The 21,488-nt window shown below is 38.1% G+C and overlaps 1 protein-coding gene across 17 annotated transcripts in view; it reads left to right on the forward strand.

Moving 5' to 3' along the window:
• RCOR3 (REST corepressor 3) overlaps positions 1-21,488 on the forward strand; it is a 58,755-nt gene that overhangs the window by 16,346 nt on the left and 20,921 nt on the right. For 12 of the 17 annotated variants that reach the window (XR_012432762.1, XR_012432768.1, XR_012432767.1 and 9 more), the window contains 5 exons: positions 620-781; positions 2,471-2,595; positions 3,595-3,673; positions 14,722-14,940; positions 20,916-20,993. Coding sequence is in view for 12 of the 17 variants with exons in the window: in XM_005540746.4 (XP_005540803.1) it covers positions 620-781; positions 2,471-2,595; positions 3,595-3,673; positions 14,722-14,940; positions 20,916-20,993 (663 nt within the window). In the remaining 5 variants the exon portion in view is untranslated. The remainder of the gene's footprint in view (positions 1-619; positions 782-2,470; positions 2,596-3,594; positions 3,674-14,721; positions 14,941-20,915; positions 20,994-21,488) is intronic. The other 5 variants (XR_012432771.1, XM_045396580.2, XM_074035722.1 and 2 more) reach the window with 1 other exon arrangement.

Genomic DNA, 21,488 nt, shown 5'->3' on the forward strand with positions numbered 1-21,488 from the left:
CTTTGTTTTGATTTGGTAATTAAGTCATTGAAGTTATTTATATGCCTCCTAATAATTCTGTTTATATGTTCTGATAATAAATAACTTAAATGTGGTTAAAAAATTGTTAAAGTTGCAGTGGAGGTACTTTTACTTCTTGGACATGGTTAGCCTGTGATACACTTGTAAAAGGTTAAAACTTAAATATCTCCCTACTAAGCCCCAAATGAGCATTTCTGGCTTTGTGGCATCTGATCATTTCATTCAAGTATGGATTTACTGGAAAATTTCCTTTTAGCATATTTTTTCCTACATATTGACAAATTTTAAAATGTGGGTTAAACTCTTGGTGTGAACCTACAAATCTGCTTTGTAGTCACTCTCCTCAGCTCACTGTTTTTCCTAGATTCTGCAGCAAATATGGTATGTAAGAACATTCACTGTTCTGAGGCCCTGATTTAAAAGAAATAAATAAATGAGGTCTGCTACCTGGGCGCCCCTGATTTAAAGTCCCAAACTGTGAGTCTATCTTCAGTTGAAGTCATAGGCTTAAGATTTTGATCTAATTTGTGTTTAACTTTCTTAAGTGTGATGGAACATAAGTCCATTAAAACCAAAAGGGAATGATTTCTCTTCAAAGGCACTTGGCATGTTGTTCTGGCATAAACATAACATTGAGAAGTCCCTTGCTGATCTCCCTAATTTCACTCCCTTTCCGGATGAGTGGACAGTGGAAGATAAAGTCCTATTTGAACAAGCCTTTAGTTTTCATGGAAAGAGCTTTCACAGGATTCAGCAAATGGTATGGTAATTTTAATCTTACTGTGGTTCATATGTGAATGATATCTTAAGCTACTATTGAACACGTCCTAATTATTAAATACAAAAACATTCTTCAATTTAATTTTAAAAACTATTTGGAAACAGGTATATTTGTATACAATCCTATTTTCTGCAACCACTCTTACATGACAGTTATGTGCTATTGCATTACAGTAAATTAGCTTTTATTTTGACTTACATAACGTAATAATACACATGTAATAGAGTTATTTCGTATGTTTATTGTTTCAGGAAAAAAAAAATTCAACTTTATTTTTAAATGTTTCACTCTTTGACACGAGGATTTTTTCCAACTTATATATTTTTGGATATGAAAGTCCCGTTTTAAAAAGTCCTTATTAGGCTGGGCGCGGTGGCTCATGACCGTAATCCAGCACTTTCGGAGGCTGAGGCAGGCGGATCATGAGGTCAGGAGATCGAGACCATCCTGGCTAACACGGTGAAACCCTGTCTCTACTAAAAATACAAAAAATTAGCCGGGTGTGGTGGCACGCGCCTGTTGCCCAGCTATTTGGGAGGCTGAGGCAGAAGAATAGCTTGAACCCGGGAAGCAGAGGTTGCAGTGAACCGAGATCACACCACTGCATTCCAGCCTGGGTAACAGAGCGAGACTCTGTCTCAAAAAACAAAAAACAAATTATTTCAATATTGTCCAGATGGTGCTGCTGCTTTTTTCTTTCTTTCTTTCTTTTTTTTTTTTTTTTTGTGTGTGGAGAGAAACTGCTCTGTATTTCTAGTTCCTACATTTTTAGTATTGTGTCAAAATAATGTAAATCTGAGAAGTTCCTGCATTAAACTATTTTAACCTCAGTAGATGAAAATTAGATAATGTTTGCAAATATATCTAGGTGTCTTCCATAATGAAAGAGAACATTTTTGGTGGGGAAGTTGCATCCTTGTTTTCACTATGACAGATCAGTCAGTGCATGATCATCAGTCATTTTAATACTCAGACTTCATTTGATGGCCAAAGCCTGTTTGCATTATTTACCATTTTAAGACTGGATTTAAAACAAAGTTATTCAAAAAAATGTATTAAGAATCGAATAGCTTTTCTTTAAAACATCTTGCTAAATGAAAGAAGCAAGACACAAAGGTCACATATTGTATGATTCCCTTTATGTAAAATGTCCAGAATAGGCAAATCCATAGAGAGAGAAGGCAGATTAGTGGTTGCCAGGGACTGGTGGAGGGGTAGAATAGGGAATGATTGCTAATGGGTACAGGATTTCTTTTTGAGATTATGAAAATGTTCTGGAATTAGATAGAGATGGTGATTGTACAAGTTAGTGAATTTGCCAAAACCACTAATATGTACACTTGAAATAGTGAATTTTATTTTATGTGAATTATATATATTGAATACTAACATGACTGCGCTGGGAACTTCTGGGGACATTCTCACCAAATTAGTTTGTGACCTCTTCCCCTCCTCTTCCAGAACAAATAGGAATATTCATTCAGAAATGTCAGTGACATTGATATGGGATACTGACTGTAGTAGTACTTTTTAGCTCTATAATTCATAAAGGTACCCATGAAATATTTTTTAATTATGCCTTTACTAAATAGTAAAGAATATCATCAAAATTATTATTCATTTTGTTTATGAATTAAACTTGCTGATATTAACATGATTTTTTTTAAGCTTCCAGATAAGACAATTGCAAGCCTTGTAAAATATTACTATTCTTGGAAAAAAACTCGCTCTAGGACAAGTTTGATGGATCGCCAGGCTCGTAAACTAGCTAATAGACATAATCAGGGTGACAGGTAGGTTGGTTACCTTCATATAGTTACATTGTTAGGGACACTGCATTGGGTTGCTTACATTTCCTAAGGCAGAAAATTTATCACAACACATTGTAAATATTCCTTATTCTTACGTTTATGTTTCTTCTCTGACAAGAAGAGCCAAGTGGTTAGAAGTTTTAATATTAAGACCTCTTTCACCTCTTTTAATTTTAATCACAAATGCTTCCTTTTAGTATTGATATTTAATACACATTTAGAATATATTAAAGAATATGTTCTATGAAAGAAGCTCTTTTTATAATTACCTGAGTAACCGAAATCCTTATTATTGAGGCTAAATCTTTTGATAGTATAAAGTCATTTTGTTTCATTTTGTCTGTATTCTCCAATTGGAGGACTGAAATTTAAGTATTACATCAATTTGTATGTGTTCCCATTTCCCAAATGGTATTTCTTTTTAAATCCCTTTCCCACTGGGTCTCTGTTTTTGAGCTAGAAGTGTTTGCTAAAAGGATTCTGTATACCCAATGAGATAAATGTTTCTGAACACTACAGAAATCTGAATTAAAAGCTCATCTTCTCAAGTACAACTCTTATTCTGTTAAATAATATTTAGTAAAATTATTAAGATATATATATATTACAGTTTGATAAGAGCACTAGAATACAATAAAAAGAAGGGAATTGGTTGGGTGCAGTGGCTCACACCTGTAATCTCCGCACTTTGGGAGGCTGAGGTGGGCAGATCACTTGAGGTCAGGAGTTTAAGACCAGCCTGGCCAACATGGTGAAACCCCATCTCTACTAAAAATACAAAAATTAGCTGGGTGTGGTGGTGGGCACCTGTAATCCCAGCTACTTGGGAGGCTGAGGTGAGAGAATCGCTTGAACCCAGGAGGCAAAAGTTGCAGTGAGCTGAGATCGTGCCATTGCACTCCAGCCTGGGCAATAAGAGTGAAACACTGTCTTAAAAAAAAAAAAGGGGAATTAAGTGTACTAATTTTTGTTTCTTCTCAGTGATGATGATGTAGAAGAAACACATCCAATGGATGGGAATGATAGTGATTATGATCCCAAAAAAGAAGCCAAAAAAGAGGTAATGATGATCATTAGAAGTGCTTGTGATTGTTCTACAAATCTGCTGAAAAAGAATGAACAGTACTTCATATTAAGAAAAACTTTTTAGGCCGGGCGCAGTGGCTCAAGCCTGTAATCCCAGCACTTTGGGAGGCCGAGGCGGGCGGATCACAAGGTCAGGAGATCGAGACCACAGTGAAACCCCGTCTCTACTAAAAATACAAAAAATTAGCTGGGCGCGGTGGCGGGCGCCTGTAGTCCTAGCTACTCAGGAGGCTGAGGCAGGAGAATGGCGTGAACCGAGGAGGCGGAGCTTGCAGTGAGCCGAGATTGCGCCACTGCACTCCAGCCTGGGCAACAGCGTGAGACTCCGTCTCAAAAAAAAAAAAAAGAAAAACTTTTTAATGTAATGTTTTATGAGATAGTAAATTTCAGTGTTAATTAGCAATACAGTCGTACCTAGAACCCCAGTTAACCAAGCTGTTGAAAGTTGAAAATACCATTGAAACTGGAAAAAGATCTGAGTTTGTTTAAACTTAGCATTTACTAGATATGTGACCTCATCCAATTTAGTGACTCATTCTTTTGAAGAAACTCAATGCCATGGGTCATTCATCACTTTAAACTGTTTCATCAATGTTATTTTAAAAATGTTCATTCTACCTCAATTTTGTGTTTTACTAATTTTCTTTCTATGGCTAAATATTGTCAGATTCCTTAATTCCTTCATTTTCTTCCCCAAGTCTGCCTTACCATTGTTTCCCAGAGCCATGGTCCCAATGATCAACTATGAGAATCTCTTTCTTTCCCATTTCCCCATTCCTTTAACTCCCTACTTCCCTTATCCTTCTGCTATACCATCCCTAGCCCTGTAAACTCATGATGCTGGATTAGTTGTTATTCATGGTCTAAGAGACACAGCAGGAGAAAATGATACAATTATGTAAATTGTAAATTGTTACTACTATGGAAAACAGTTTCCAGTCTCACTGTAGTCCTTAAGTGCCTCTTAGTTTTTAATCTCTAAGTCCCAGGTTTTTTTCTTGGTAAAACGAAAATAATAGGATTGTTTTGAGAATCAAAGAGGTAATATGTATAAAAGCACTTTTTATAGTACCCAGGACATAGAAATCTTGTATACAAGTTGCTGTTGTTTTATCTGGGCAGCTGTTTTGAACATTCCTTCCCTTCCTACACATTGCCTAATACCCCTCCACCCCTAAAAACACTTGGCAGATAGCTTCATCCATGTCACGGAGAAAGTGTCAGACAGAAGCTGTCTTAAATTCCAGCCCTTCTTCTAAGTTCTATGCTACCATGCTGGCCTTTCCACTGTGGCGTATTAGTACTTAGAACATATTACAGTTACTGTATTTTGCCCACTAAGCTGCGAACTCTTTGAAGTCAGGGACTGAGTTATTCATTTATATCCCCTGACACTTTGCACAGTACCTGGTATATGGCAAATATTCAATAAATGTTTATTCAATAAATGGTTGTTGAATGAACAGTCTTGGGACTTAATATCCCTCTCTCACAGTAAGAAAGATCTTTTTTCTTTTCCTATACAATTTCACTGCTTGTGTGATCCTATCCATCCCTTTGTGTCTACTCTGAGACGTTCTCCACCAGTTATCCCTTGTCTTTCCCATATTTTCAACCTTTCAGTGCAGCCAAAAGTATGTTCAAGTCTTCCATTTAAAAGTATATCTCTGGCTGGGCGCAGTGGCTCACGCCTGTTGTAATCCCAGCACTTTGGGAGGCCGAGGCGGGCAGATCACCTGAGGTCAGGAGTTTGAGACCAGCCTGACCAACATGGAGAAACCCTGTCTGTACTAAAAATACAAAATTAGCCGGGCATGCTGGCACATGCCTGTAATCCCAGTTACTCGGGAGGTCGAGGCAGGAGAATCGCTTGAACCTGGGAGGCGGAGGTTGCAGTGAGCCGAGATTGCAACATACTCCAGCCTGGGTAACAAGAGTGAAACTCCATCTCAAAAAAAAAAAAAAAAAAAAAGTGTATGTCTTAACCACTCTAGAAAACAAATCACCCTTCTTAGCACTACTTCACTTTTGAGTTTGCTTTAGTCAGGCTGCTTCTGTCCCACCACTTCACTGAAACTGCTGACAGGTTACCAATGATTTGCAAAATGCAACATCCAGTGATCAGTTGTATTCTACTCGTGCTTTCTGTATCAAATTACTGACCCCTCCCTTCTTGAAAAGCTGTCTTTGACTTTTGTAATGCCATTCTGATTCCTGTCTACCTTTTTAACCATTGTGTCACAATTTTAGTGGCATCTTTTTCTTTCTTACTCTATTCTTTTATCATTATTCTTTTTAATTCTGTCTCTCAAAAAACTGTGAGATTTGATCTCTCTGTTCTTTGTGTGATTGCCACCTTCTTAGGTTCTCATCTCTTCTCTGAATTATCCTAACAGTTTTCTCTCTGATTATCTCTATGCCTCCCTTTTTCAGATTCTCCATACCACCCTTTCCAGTCCATTGGCTACCCTGTTGCCAAAGCAATCCTTTGTAAAGTTGCCAATTCACTGCTTGGTGAATCCTTCCATGGTGTTGTCTATAGGATAAAATACAAACTCTCCAGTTATGCATTCCCTACCCTTCCCCATTTATATCAGAGTACTAACAGTGTTTTAGATATGTCTTTTAGTTCCCTGGCTTTTGTCCTATGATTATGTTGGTCCCTTTTTTTCTGGAATTCCTTTCTTCCCAAATCTGCCTAGGAAATTCCTCACAACTCTACAAGATGTAGCTTCTCTATGAAATCTTGTGCCTTATCTTGAATTGACAACCTCCTTATTTCTCCTTAAATCTATTGCAGTACTAATTCTACTGAGTGGTAGTTGTTTACTCATAGTTTCCCCTTCCTGCCTTCCTGTCTGTGTGGTGAGCTCTTTAAGAGCAAGAATATATTTTAACTATTTTCCACTCCCAGGGGCTGATACATAGTAAGCATTTAGTAAAATTTTAATGAATGAGAATACATACTATATGCTCTTTATTATGATATAAACCTGAAAACTTAGGAATTTGCTACCTAGAAAGTATATGTGTGTATATATATATATATGGAATATATAGTTTTGCCCAACTATGCAAGATGATACATACTCATTTGGTCTTTTGCTCATGATCTCATCTTACCAGAAAATAAATAATATGAGGGAAGTATACGTTAAAAAGTTTTAAGAGGATATTGCAGAGGTGTGGTCCAAGACTAGCACTATGTGTCAGCAGCTTCATTCATTTCTCCGCTCATTCCAAACAATAAGGTTACCAGGCAGGGAAAGAAACTACATTATTGCTTTTAATACAGATGTTTGTAGCTGCTTCTGCGTGTTGTTAACATATTACATAGAAACTTAATTTTAACTTTTAAAAATTGTGAACTATATATATTGTAGAGTATGTACAGTTTAAAGAAAAATGATAGATACCAGTGTATCTACCACTGAGCTGAAGAAACAGAACTTCTGTTTGTGTTTCCTCAATTGGATATTCTTTTTTGTTTGTTTGTTTTTGAGAGGGAGTCTCACTTTGTCCCCCAGGCTAGAGTGCAGTGGCGTGATCTTGGCTCCCTGCAGCTTCCACCTGGGCTCAAGCAATTCTCCTGCCCCAGCCTCCCGAGTAGCTGGGATTATAGGCATGTGTCACCATGCCTGACTAATTTTTGTATTTTAAGTAGAAATGGGGTTTCGCTATTTTGGCTAGACTGGTCTAGAACTCCTGACCTTAGGTGATTGGCCTGCCTCAGCTTCCCAAAGTGCTGGGATTATAGGCGTGAGCCACCATGGCCGGCCTCAATTGCACATTCTCACCTTCTCTCTAGAGGGAGCCAGTATAATGAAATTTATTAATTATTCACTTCTTTCTTTATAGTTTTATCACGTATGTATATTATCACATATAATGATTATCATTCAGTTTCATTTATTTCATACTTCATTTAAATGGAATCATATTTATGTATTCAGTACCTGCCTTTTGTTATTATTTTTTTATTGCTATATTATAGTGTTCCATTGTATACATATACTGCAACTTAATCACTCTCCAATTAATAAACTTAATTTCCAGCTTTTTATTATGCACACTGCTGATATGAACATGTTCTGGATACACATGTCTTAGAGTTCCTTTGGTACAATAGTTCTCAGCTAGGTTTAGCACTGACCCTATAGGGGACATTTAGAAATTGTGGAGGTGTTTTCATTGTTACAGTGATTGTGGGGCATTTCAGTTGTTGAGTGGGTAGGAGAAACAGATGACAACTATACTGAAATGCAAAGCACAGATTGTTTCACCAAAATACCAACAGTGATTTATTGAGTAACAGTGTCCCAGGATTCTTTGGAATGGAGTCACTCTATTTTAGGGAATAGCCACATTAAACTTTCCTAGGTAATGGCAAATTGTTTTCTATAGCTGATATACCTCCAGTAGGCTATGAGAGTACCCATTGTCTACTTTCTTGCCAATGCTTGATCAGACTTTTAAAATGTTCCAAATCTGGCAGTATGAGATGGCATTTCATTGTGTCTTCAGTTTCATTCATAGGTAACTACTGAGGCTGTGTGTTTTCTCTCTATTAGCTGTTGTTACATCTTTTTAAAAGTGTTTTGTTTGTGGAATTTTTTGTTTTGTTTTTTTTTGGGGACAGAATCTTGCTTGTTGCCCAAGCTAGTGTGCAGTGGTGTGATCATAGCCACTGCAGCTTCAAACTTGTGGACTCAAATGATCCGCCTGCTTCATCCTCCCAAGTAGCTGGGATTGCAGACGTGAACCAGCATGCCTGGCTTGTAGTTTTTTATTTTTTCCACCTATTTTTCCACTTGATAGTTGTCTTTTTCTTGCAGATTGAATGTAAAGTTTTTTCTTATTGAATTCTTTGTATATTCTGGATATGAGTCCTTTGGTTAACAGCAAAGATCTTTTACCAGTTTGCGGTTTGTCTTTTTACTCTCTACAGGGAAGTAAACAGCTATTTCATCAAAAGCATATAAATTTTAAATTTATTATTTATTTATTTATTTATTTGAGATAGAGTCTCGCTCTGTCGCCCAGGCTGGAGTGCAGTGGTGCGATCTCAGCTCACTGCAAGGTCCACCTGCCGTGCTGAGTAGCTGGCACTACAGGCGCAGGCCACCGTGCCTGGCTAATTTTTTTTTTTTTTTTTTTTCTGTATTTTTAGTAGACGGGGTTTCATCATGTTAGCCAGGATGGTCTCAATCTCCTGACCTCGTGATGCATCCGCCTCACCCTCCCAAAGTGCTGGCATTACAGATGTGAGCCACTGTGCCCGGCCAATTTTAAATTTATTTATTTATTTATTTTTAAATTTTATTTTATTTTATTTTATTTTTGAGACGGAGTCTCGCTCTGTCGCCCAGGCTGGAGTGCAGTGGCCGGATCTCAGCTCACTGCAAGCTCCGCCTTCTGGGTTTATGCCATTCTCCTGCCTCAGCCTCCCGAGTAGCTGGGACTATAGGCGGCTAGTTTTTTGTATTTTTTAGTAGAGACAGGGTTTGACTGTGTTAGCCAGGATGGTCTCGATCTCCTGACCTCATGATCCGCCTGTCTCGGCCTCCCAAAGTGCTGGGATTACAGGCTTGAGCCACCGCGCCCGGCCCAATTTTAAATTTAAATTCCAGTATTCTTTTACATTTTCTTTTGAAAGTTTTAAACTTTTTCTCCTGAAGTCCTTGCTGTAGCAGTAAATAAGTTCATGTTGTAATGTAGAGATCCTTTATTTTTTTATTTATTTAACAGTTGGGGGTCTTGTTTTGTCACCCAGGCTGGTGTGCAGTGACACAATCATAGCTCACTGCTGCCACAAATTCCTGGGCTCAAGCCATCCTCTTGCCTCCTAAGTAGCTGGGACTACAGGCATGCACCACCACACCCAGCTAATTTTTTTTTTTTTTTTAATTTTTTGTAGAGATGGGGTCTTGCTACATTGTCCAGACTGGTCTTGAGCTCCTGGGCTCAAGTGATCCTCCCACCTTGGCCTCCCAAGGTGCTGGGATTATAGGCGTGAGCCACCATGCCTGGCTGTTTATTTTTTTAATATGGAATTGAATATCTTTTTCAACTGGTCTGCAGTACCAGCTTTATTATATATGAGGCTTATGCATATGCCTGGCTCTCTATTCTGCTTCTGTTGTCAGTTAAATATTCCTTGCTAATCCCACATTTTTTCAGTTACTTATAGTAAGCCTCATAAGTCTTGATAGTTCTGGGGTAAGTTCTGCTATTTGGTGATTCTTCTTAAGGAGTGCGTACCTGAACTAGTTAGCGTCACCAGTATAATTTGAATAGAAATGATAGGGAACATTTTTCTGATTGTAAAGAGAATGGTTTTTGTTTCAACATCAAGTAGGTAGGATGTTATTAAAGGTTTTTGACTCATTCACATTGCTGGTATTTGATGCTAGCTGTAGGTTGGAGCAATTCCATTTGGCCTCTCCAATTTGGTGGTCTCTGAGTAATCTGACTTCTTGCCATAATGGCTTGTTTCCTGCAAAGTAATCAATCCCAGAAGCACTAAGTGGAAACTACTCAGCTGTTTCTGGCCCCGCCTTGAAAGTTACTCAGAGTCACTTCTCTTGCATTCAGTGGTTATAAATGAGTCACTAAAGTTGGTTCAGAATCAAAGGGAAAGAATATAGACCCCTGCTTCCCCATGGCAGAAATGTTGAGGAATTTGTTGACATGTTTTAAACCTCCAAGCCCAGAGTATGGAATTTTCATAAATGTTTTCCCATGTGTGCTTACGGATATTATCTTGGTAACAAGGTTTTATATATGTCCATTAATATAGGTTTGTCAGTTCTGTGGTTGAAATCCATATTCTTACTGCTTGTCTACTTGACAGCTTGGTGGTGGTTGTCTGCTTATGTGATCAGTTATTCTGATCACTCAATTATTGAGAAGCAGTTGTTTATATGTTGAAGTTAGTGTTATTAGGTGCATACAAATTGTTTTATCTTGCTGCTGAATTAAGCCTTTTATCATTATGTAGGATCTCTTGTATTGGCTTCCACCTTGAAGATTATTTTGTCTGTTATGCCGATAGCTCCACCATTTTTCTTCTGTTAGATATTTGCCTGGTTTATCTTTATCATTTTACTTTCAACATTTCTGTGTCCTCACATTTTAAGTATGTGTCTTATAAGGAGCAGATAGCTGGGCGTATGTATTAATATTTTATCTGAAGAGTTTAGCCCATTTGTATTGATCATGTTTAGCTGATGTATTTTTGTTCTTTCTTATTTTTACCTTCTATTCGACTTGCTTTTCCTAGTCTTCTTTCCCTTCGTTCATGTCCTATTTTTGGGGATTAAGAATCCATTTCTTACTCTGTTTTCTTTCCCTCTCTGTCTCTACTTGTTTGGGATGTTTCCATATTTTCTTTTTTTTTTTTCTTTGTTTGAGACAGAGTCTCGCTTTGTCACCCAGGCTGGAGTGCAGTGGCGCAATCTCCGCTTACTGCAACCTCTGCCTCCCGGGTTCAAGCGATTCTCCTGCCTCAGCCTCCCGAGTAGCTGGGACTATAGTCGCATGCCACCACGCCTGGCTATTTTTTTTTTTTTTTTTTTTTTTTTTGTTTTGAGACGGAGTCTCGCTGTGTCTCCCAGACTGGAGTGCAGTGGCGCGATCTTGGCTCACTGCAAGCTCCACTTCCCGGGTTCACGCCATTCTCCTGCCTCAGCCTTCCGAGTAGCTGGGAATACAGGCGCCCGCCACCACACCCGGCTAATTTTTTGTATTTTTAGTAGAGACAGTGTTTCACCGTGTTAGCCAGGATGGTCTCAATCTCCTGACCTCGTGATCCACCCGCCTTGGCCTACCAAAGTGCTGGGATTACAGGCGTGAGCCACCACGCCCGGCCATTTTTTGTATTTTTAATAGAGATGGGGTTTCATCGTGTTAGCCAGGATGGTCTTGATCTCCTGAGCTTGTGATCCGCCCCCCTCGGCCTCCCAAAGTGCTGGGATTACAGGCATGAGCCAGCACGCCTGGCCGGGATGTTGCTATATTTCTATTCTTATTGTATACTCTGAAAATTTTATCCTGCGTATTTAATTTAAAATCTAATATTGATGTCTTTATTGACTTTCTGATTAATAGAAGGCCCTTAGAATGCTTTGACTCCATCCACTACCATCCTGATTTATATACTAGTTTTGTCCACAGTTTGTTACATCTTGGTTTTTTAAATCTCACAAATCAAACATATAGTCTCTTTTATTTAGATTTACCCACATTTTAACTTCTGTTTTGCCCACCATTCTTTCCTGAATCTAAGGGCTTTCTTTGAAAATAATTTCCTTTTTCCTGCAGTATATCCTTTAGAAGCTCATTTAGTGAAGACCTGTTGGTCATAAACAGATTTTTTGAGACATGGGTTTGAAGTGCATTGTTCTAGAGAGGAGTTGCATTTGCTTCTGTTGTCTCTAGGCACTACCAGTCTAAGATACTTTAAACTAAAATCATGATTTGGGGTTTTTCAGACAAACAGATCATATAAATTTAGGCCCCAAATCTGCCTGAATGGAGGACTGTGGTTGGGACACTTTTGGGAGACTCTTTTTTGGTTTCTTTCCACCCAGCCAAGAGTGAGATGAGCATGACTCCCATTAATCACCCCCTCCCTCTGCAGAGCAGGGGTGTTTTTTTCCTACTTCACAAAATGATGGAGTTCCCCTTTTAGCATTCTGGCTTGTCTCCTGTGCCCTGCACCTGTTGTCCATTGAAGCGTGGCTTTAGGCAAATGACAACCACTGCATATTTAATTCTCCCTCTGGATTCTTGCTTTCTCATCATTTCTGGCGTCGGAAGAATTTCCTTACTTCCCTGCCAGCTCAGAAGTGAATGTTAAAAGACTTTTAAAAAATGTTTGATCCAGCAGTTTTAGTAGTGCCCTACTGGGAGGAGTTTCTCTGAACATCAGATCCGCCATGTGTTGCTTGGAGTTAGCTTCGAGCAATTAAGTGGATTATGCTTCATAATAAATTTTCAGTGGGTGCAGTGGCTCACACTTGTAATCCCAGCACTAAATTTAGGTGGCCAAGGCAGGTGGATCACCTGAAGTCAGGAGTTGAAGACCAGCCTGCTTAACATGGCGAAACCCCATCTCTGCTAAAAATACAAAAATTAGCTGGGCATGGTGGCGGGTGCCTGTAATCCCAGCTACTCGGGAGGCTGAGGCAGGAGAATTGCTTGAACCTGGGAGGCGGAGGTTGTAGTGAGCCAAGATTGTGCCACTGCACTGCAGCTTGGGCGACAGAGCAAGACTCCATCTCAAAAAAAAAAAAAAATTTTTTTTTAAATGAATTTTACTAAGAGTTCCTTTTCTAAGAAATTGGAGTATTAGGCCGGGCGTGTTGACTCATGCCTATAATACTAGCACTTTGAGTGCCCGAAGTAGGCAGATCACTTGAGTCTAGGAGTTTGAGACCAGCCTGGGCAACATGGTGAGAATCCCATCTCTACAAAAAAAGAAAAATTAGCCAGGCATAGTGGCACACACCTGTAGTCCTGGCTACTCAGGAGGCTGAGCTGGGAGGATCACTTGAGCCCATGAGGTCAAGGCTACATTGAGCAGTGCTCATGCCACTGCACTTAGCCTGGGTGACAGAGTGAGACCTTGTCTCAAAAAAAAAGGCCAGGCACGGTGGCTCACGCCTGTAATACCAGTGCTTTGGGAGGCCGAGGCGGGCGGATCACGAGGTCAGGAGATCGAGACCATCCTGGCTAACACAGTGAAACCCCATCTCCACTAAAATTACAAAAAAAAAAAAAAAAAACTAGCCGGGCGTGATGGTGGGCGCCTGTAGTCCCAGCTACTTGGGAGGCTGAGAGCTTGTAGTGAGCCAAGATCGGGCCACTGCACTTCAGTCTGGGTGACAGAGTGAGACTCTGTCTAGGAAAAAAAAAATAAAAATAAAAAAATTGGATTATTAAATATATTCATTGAAATAATCTTCAACCTAAAAGATATAGTTTCTAATAGATTATTCTTTCAGAATAATGTATTTTTATATCATACTTTAAGAACAAGTTATAATGAAATAATGCTTAAAACTTTAGTCATCATTGTTACACTTTTTAAACCCTTCCGAGGCATAAATTTACTTTTATTTTAATCATAGATTTGGAAGTTAGAAATATTTTCAAGGTTAAGATAATTGTGTCCCTTTTAACCTTTAGAGGCATAGTTTTCTTTCAGCAACTGTGAAGTAAAAATGAAATGTTATCTCTCTTTAACCAGCTGTCTAATCTGCTATGTGTCATAATTTCTAAATTGTCCCCTTTTTTCTTTCTAATTTTAATTAATTAATTTATTTATTTTTATTTATTTTTTTTCTTGAGATGGAGTCTCGTTCTGTCGCCAAGGCTGGAGTGCAGTGGCGTGATCTTGGCTCACTGCAACCTGCACCTCCTGGGTTCAAGCAATTCTCTGCCTCAGCCTCCTGAGTAGCTGGGATTACAGGTGCCCGCCACCACGCCCGGCTAATTTTTTGTATTTTTAGTAGAGACGGGGTTTCACCATCTTGGCCAGGCTTGTCTTGAACTCCTGACCTCGTGATCCACCCCCCTCGGCCTCCCAAAGTGCTGGGATTACAGGCGTGAGCCACCGCGCCCGGCCTCTAATTTTTATTTTCAGAGAAACTTTGCATTTAATAAGTTGGCTCCCCCCACCGGCCCTTTATTGTTGAGGAAAAATATATCACATCTTGAAGTACACAGGAAAGTTTAGAGTCTAACTTATTTTTTCACTTATTCCTAGTCCTCTGGGCCTAAAAATCAAACACTTGATTGAGTGGATTAAGCAAGGATATATTATCTTGTATGCTTTTCCCCCCAGTTGGTGAGTGCTATGTGTGTATGTGTTTGGACTTGTACATAATATATAATTGGTTAGAAGTGTTTTTTTTATGTGTACTTATTGCAGCAGATACTTCCAATATTAATAGACTGTTTTCACTTTATACATTTGTGAAAACCAAGTGACCTGTTATTCTGCTTTTATTCTCTTAGGGTAATACTGAACAACCTGTCCAAACTAGCAAGATTGGACTTGGAAGAAGAGAGTATCAGAGTTTACAACATCGCCATCATTCTCAGCGTTCTAAGTGCCGTCCACCTAAGGGCATGTATTTAACCCAGGAAGATGTGGTAGCAGTTTCCTGTAGTCCCAATGCAGCCAACACCATCCTGAGGCAACTGGACATGGAGCTGATCTCTCTAAAACGTCAGGTATTTTATAAAAATAATATTTTTAATGATTATGTGCATTTTGGCTATCCGCCTTTACCTAGGTTGAGCTCAGTTGTTTGCAGATTTTTCTTAGCCATCCACTTATGCAAGTTTCATTTTTAAAAATTTATCTTATGTCCAACTTAGAAGATACCTCTGCCTGTTTAGATTTGAATCCCAGCATTGCTGCCTGTTAGTTCTGTGGTCTTGGGCAAATTATATAACCTCTGTAGCTGCTTCAATGTTCTATCTATAAAATCGGGGATAATAATCATTCTTCTCTTGCAGGTTATTGAGAATTATTTGCAATGATACATTTAGATTGTTTAATAGTGCTTGGCATATTTTGAATGCTTAGTGAATAATGGTGTCTGCATCATCATCATCATCATCAGTAGTAGTAGTACGGTAGTATTGTAAGGGCAGCATCATCATAATCAGATAGTAGTTAAAAATCAGCATCTAGAGTCAGTGGACCTGTTAAGTTCTAACCCTGGCACCATCTCCTTCCTGTGTAACCTTAGAGGAGCTCTTTAACTTCTCTCAGCTTCAGTTTTCTCATCTGGAAATGTGGATAATATTGTAGTGGTTGAGAGGAATTAAACAAGATAATATATGGTAAGTGCTTAAAACAGTGCCTGGCACATATTAAGTACTCATTTATTCATTGTTATTAGATCTCTGGCCTTTCTTAGTTGTCTTTTCCTTTTTTTTTTTTTTTTTTGTTATTTTTCTCTAATCCCTTAAACCTAGATATTCTTCTAAATCTGTACTTTCTTGGTCTATATCAGCCAACCCTATACTCTATGCCAGTGACTTCTGAGTCTTATTTCTCAAGCTGTGACTTTTCTCAAGCTTCTTAGCTATAGTTCCAGCTGCCTACTAGGTCTTCTCCTAAAAGACTTTTTTCTCTGTTTTCTGTGTGTTGAAACATCAGAATCATCTTTTATTCATCCCCTGCTGTTATCACTTTCCCAACACATGTAAACCAAAGTGGTAACCAAGTTATGTGAGTTTTATCTCTGAAATTTCCTTTAAATCAATTCCCTCTTTTTTATTTCATCACTACTGCCCATTTAGGCTCTTGCTGTCACTTGCCTGACAATAACTATCTTGTTGATTCTTTTTTTTTCTTTATTTTAAAAAATTTTTTGTAGAGAAAGGTTCTCGCTATGTTACCCAGGCTTGTCTCAAACTCCTGGGCTCAAGCAATCTTCCTGCCTGCGCCTCAAAGTGCTGGGATTATAGGCATGAGCCACCACGCTGGGCCTCTTGTTGATTCTTTCTGTTACTTCTCTTTAGCTGGAGGTTACACATTGTTGCCAGTGCTATCTTTTTAAAGTACTGGTCTGATCACTGTCACTCATCTTAAACCTCTTTGTTAGTTTCTACTTGACTTTAGCAGGTTACAGTAGAGGTAGACAAATCACGTTAAGAAATTTGAAATTCATCCTGAGTTAGGAAACTACTGAAGGACTTTGAAAAGGAAAGGTGGACCATGGTCATATTTACATTTTTCAGTGATATCTTTTGCATTTTCTTGTGTTTTTTTTTTATTTTTTATTTTTTGCTTTTTTTTGTAGTTGCTTTAGTGATTACAATATTCATCCTTAGCTTATCACTGTATATTTAGTTAATATTACAGTAGTCCTCCCTTAATCCGTAGTTTCACTTTCCATGGTTTCAGTTACCTGCAGTACAGTACCATAAGATATTTTGAGAGACAGACTACATTCACATAACTTTTATTGCAGTATATTGTTGTAATTGTTCTATTTTTAATTCGCTATTGTTACTCTCTTGTGCCTAACTTATAAATTAAACTTTATCATAGGTATGTATATACAGGGAAGAACAGTACAGGTTGAGCATCCCTAATCTGAAAATCTGAAATGCTCCAAAATTTGAAACTTTTTGAGCACAGATATAATGCTCAAAGGAAATGGTCATTGGAGCATTTTGGATTTTGGGTTTTCAGATTAGGGATGTGCGACTGTTAATATATTATGCAAATATCCCAAAATCCCCTGAAATTTGAAATACTTCTGGTTCCAAGCATTTTGGATAAGGGAATACTCAACCTGCATATGTTATGATTTGGTACTATCCACAGTTTCAGGCATCCACTGGGAATTTTGGACTGTATCCCCTGCGGATATGGGAGGACTACTGTATTCTACTGCTTACAAAATGTAAGAACCTTGCAACAGTATAGTGTGGGATCAAGATTCTCTATCTTAAACATGTTCAGATTTTTCCAATTCCTTGGTCCTGGTTATTCACCCAAACTGCTTTTCTGTTTCTCTTTTCCTTCCTTAATAAACATAGGCCACATTTGCTTCCTCTGCTTTCTTACCAAAACTTATTCTCCAACCCTTTCTAATCCAGATTCTGCCCCGTATGATATTCCAGTTCTACTGAAACACCTCTTTGAAGATGATTTATGGGCTGACATGGTGGCTCATGCCTGTAATCCCAACACTTTGGGAGGCCAAGACAGGAACATCACTTGAGGCCAGGAGTTTGACCCCAGCCTGAACAATATAGTGAGACTTCATCTCTGTGAAAAAAATTGTTTTAAATAGCCAAGCGTGGTTGTGTGTATCTGTAGTGTAGTCCTACAAGAGAGGCTGAGGTGAGAGGATCGCTTGAGCCTGGGAGTTCAAGGTTTACAGTGGAAAAAAAAAATCATTTATGAACAAGTAGCCACATCTAAGGCTGCCTTCTTGGTTTTTAACTACTGTGACTACTCAGTAATGTTTGACACTGTCAACCATTACTTTAATTTTGGAATTTCTTTCACTTGACTTTGTGACTGTCTTGAGTATGTGTGTGTACAGTACATATGTAATAGTACATATTTAGAAGGCAGCTATGCTCACCGCTATACCACCAACACATCTCATATTTGGTTAAATGCTTAGCCTTTAGTCAAACTATGAATGCAAGACACCTATCTTCCAAACCACAGCAGTCCTCTTTAGAAAACTTCTAAATCATCTGCTGTAATACTTTAAAAGTGCTAAAAATATCAAGGAATAAAGTGTACTCAGTCACCTGTATTCATACTTCACTACTACTCCTACACTTAGGGACTATTTTTATTGATTTTTTTTAGAAGGCACTTTAAGCTTTAACTTCCTAATTTGGTTATTCATTTGATGTGTGACAGTAAAGGTTTGCACTCATGGGTTTACAAATCCTGTTAACCACTGCTACTTTTATGTCACAAACATCTCATATGCAGTGTTCAAACTGAATTCTTCTGCACTCACTCTAGTTATCCGTTCCACTTTTTGTATTCTCTGTCTCAGTGAGTAGTGCCACATACTCTCAATTACTGAAGCCAGTGACGAATTAGCCTCAATTCCTCCTAATTCTCCACAATCAAGTGTTTACAAAGATGTCTTGGCTGGGTGCAGTGGCTCATACCTGTAATCCCAGCACTTCTGGAGGCCGAGGCGGCTGAATCATGAGGTCAGTAGTTGAAGACCAGCCTGGCCAACATGGTGAAACCCCATGTCTACTAAAACTACAAAAATTAGCCAGGCACGGTGGCAGGTGCCTGTAATCCCAGCTACTCAGGAGGCCGAGGCAGGAGAATTGCTTGAACCCTGGGCGGCAGAGGTTGCAGTGAGCCGAGATCGTGCCACTGTACTCCAGCCTGGGTGACAGAGTGAGACTCTGTCTTCAAAAAAAAAAAAAAAAAAAAAAAAAAAGTCTTAATTCCAAGGCATTTCTTTAATCTCTGTATACCACTACCATCCTTCCTTCATTCCTACAGTTTTAATGAAAGTTTTCTTAATTATTTATTATTTCTCACCTGGATTGTTAATTTCCATCCTCTTTACCCTATTCTGTTCTTCACATTACTACCAGAAGTGTCTTTCTAAAAGGCAGATATGATCATTTTGTTCCCTTGCTTAAAAATACTTTAGCTTTCCTTCAGTCTTTAGGCAAAGTTAAAATTCCTCTTCAGTCTTCAGGCAAAGTTAAAATTCCTGGGTCTGACCCCAGCCTAACTTCTTGCCTTTGCCTTAGGGCTTTTCTGTCTTCCTAAGTGTTATTCTGCCTGGAATGCAGTCCCTCCTCCCAAGCTTGTCTGCCAGTTTAATTCTTTAAAACTCAATTTAGCTGTCCTTTTCTTTGGAAAACTTTCCCTAATCTTCCCGACCACCTGTTCATCAACATACATAGAAGCACATTTACTCTCTCATTCTCTTTCTCTCTCCGAGTCTGTTAGGTGTTTTAGCGTTTATCATACTTTTATTTTACTTATGTTCCCACTATTCTATGAAATCCTCGAGAATTGAGACTTTACATTCTATCTCTATATGTCTATCTAACATGGCCAGCTGACTACCCTTGAATCATCCTAGATTTTATGCATTTTAGCTGTGGCTTTAAGATCTCTAGTGAAAAAAGTTCATAAATTATAAGTATTTCGCTGTCCATACTAGGGGGGAAAAACAGAGGAAAAAAGTAAACAATCCTAACCCTTAACAGTCTAAATATTGCTAGTAGAATAGAAGTTAAAAACTTGGTATGATTTAAATTCAGGTTGTATCTCCTAGCCTTAGGAAGGTTTCTTAACTTGGCTGTGCCTTATATTCCTCATCTGTAAAAATGGTTATAAGTAGAGTCTGTTCTGCTATAACTTTTTTTGAAAATGTGGATTTGTTCTAATGCAATTAATATACTTGGGAATAATTTGAGCATAACATGAATTGTTTGTTTATGTATGATTTTTGTCAGCAAAACAACATGTACTCAGCTGAACTGAGCACACACACATCTCAAACATGTACCAGCTACCTCAATTCACTGTGTGTTATGAACCATACCTATATGGTGTTAAAACTTTTCATCTGATTTCAAGTAACCCTCCTACCACTTCCATAATAATTCACAAACTACAACCATTTTGACTCCCACTTCCATAAGCAACCTTCAGGTCTTTTTTTCAAGGTAAAGTACTGTCTTTGTTGTAGCATTTATGGATAAAAAAATCATTTAGAATGTATAAAACTGTGTTGCCATTTTTGTTAGGTTCCTGTCTTATGTGTCATTGAAGTTTAAATGTTGTGTCCCAACCTCCTTTTCCCTCCTTTTCCCTTTTCCCTGTGGTTTTTATTATGAATTTTGCATAGCACACTGACCTTTTTTTTTTTTTTTTTTTTTTTTTTTTTTTTTTTTTTTAAAGACAGGGTCTTGCTTTGTTGCCTAGGCTAGAGTGCATTGGCATAATCACAGCTCACTATAACCTTGAACTCTTGGGCTTAAGCAGTCCTCCCACCTTAGCCTCCTGAATAGCTAGGACTACAGGTTCATGCCACCATGCTCAGCTAATTTTTTTTTTTTTTTTTTCTCCATAGAGACAGGTTCTCATTATATTACCAGGGTGGTCTCAGACTCCTGGCCTCCCAAAAACACTAGAATTTTAGGCGTGAGCTACTGTACCTGGCTAGTTCAGTGACTTTTAATGTATTTGTCATGTTATAGCAGAACTGATTGTACTTACCTCACAGAGTGGTTTTGAAAATTAAGTGATTTATTACATATAAAGGACTGAGAATGATGTTTTATACATAATAAATACCTAATAAATGTTAGCCACCATCATCATCATTATTATTGGAAACATTCTTATTTAGTCAAAACACTATGGTAATGAGAAAAATTGATGGAATTTAATTCCTATGTGTGCCAGTTGTCTTTGGTTATAAAAGTTATTGCTAAAAGATATTCAAGACCATGATATTCAAAGATATTCAGAGTCTTTTAGTCTCTTAGATGTTTAGTTCATACATGTATAAGTTGAATTAGTGGCATGTCATGCCCTAAGTGTGATTAGTATGACTATTCTAAAATAAAATTTAAGAGGGTTTTGGAATATATTCTTTTCACTTATTGAGTACTCAACAAATTTACCTAAGTACGCGATCTGATTCACATTTGGGGTTATTTTGTTGAAGGTTCAGAATGCTAAGCAAGTAAACAGTGCACTTAAACAGAAAATGGAAGGTGGAATTGAAGAATTCAAACCTCCTGAGGTATGTTATTGAAGGATACATGTGATTAAGTATAGTGAAAACTTTTTTTTTTTCAGTTGTCCAGTGTCCAAGTACTATTTTGGTCACATGCATCATTAATACTTTGAAGGTTTCATAATATGGATAATTTATTATGTCTCTATTTTTTTATTTAGATGATCTTATGAGGCTTGGTTAATCATTTTGTATCTAAGTTAAATTATTTATTTCCTGCCCTTAGAAATTCATAGCAAGCAAAGTAATTAGGGAAAATAGTAATAGGAACAGTGTATGTGAAACTAGAAGCTCATTGATGAGCATGCTAGTGTATTTCTGGGTCTACAGCAATGTTTGCTAAAAGCCCTTTCCTGCTTGTGTGAATTGGTAACACAGCAAGAAAAATATCATGAAAACAAGCTAGATTATTTTAACAAATTTTTATTTTAATTTAAGATAATTGTCTTTGGCTCAGCTTCCACTTACGATTTTAGTATGGGGACTTACAGTCTTGTACTT

The sequence above is a fragment of the Macaca fascicularis genome, chromosome 1 (genome assembly GCF_037993035.2).
Source record: "Macaca fascicularis isolate 582-1 chromosome 1, T2T-MFA8v1.1".
NCBI lineage: Eukaryota > Metazoa > Chordata > Mammalia > Primates > Cercopithecidae > Macaca > Macaca fascicularis.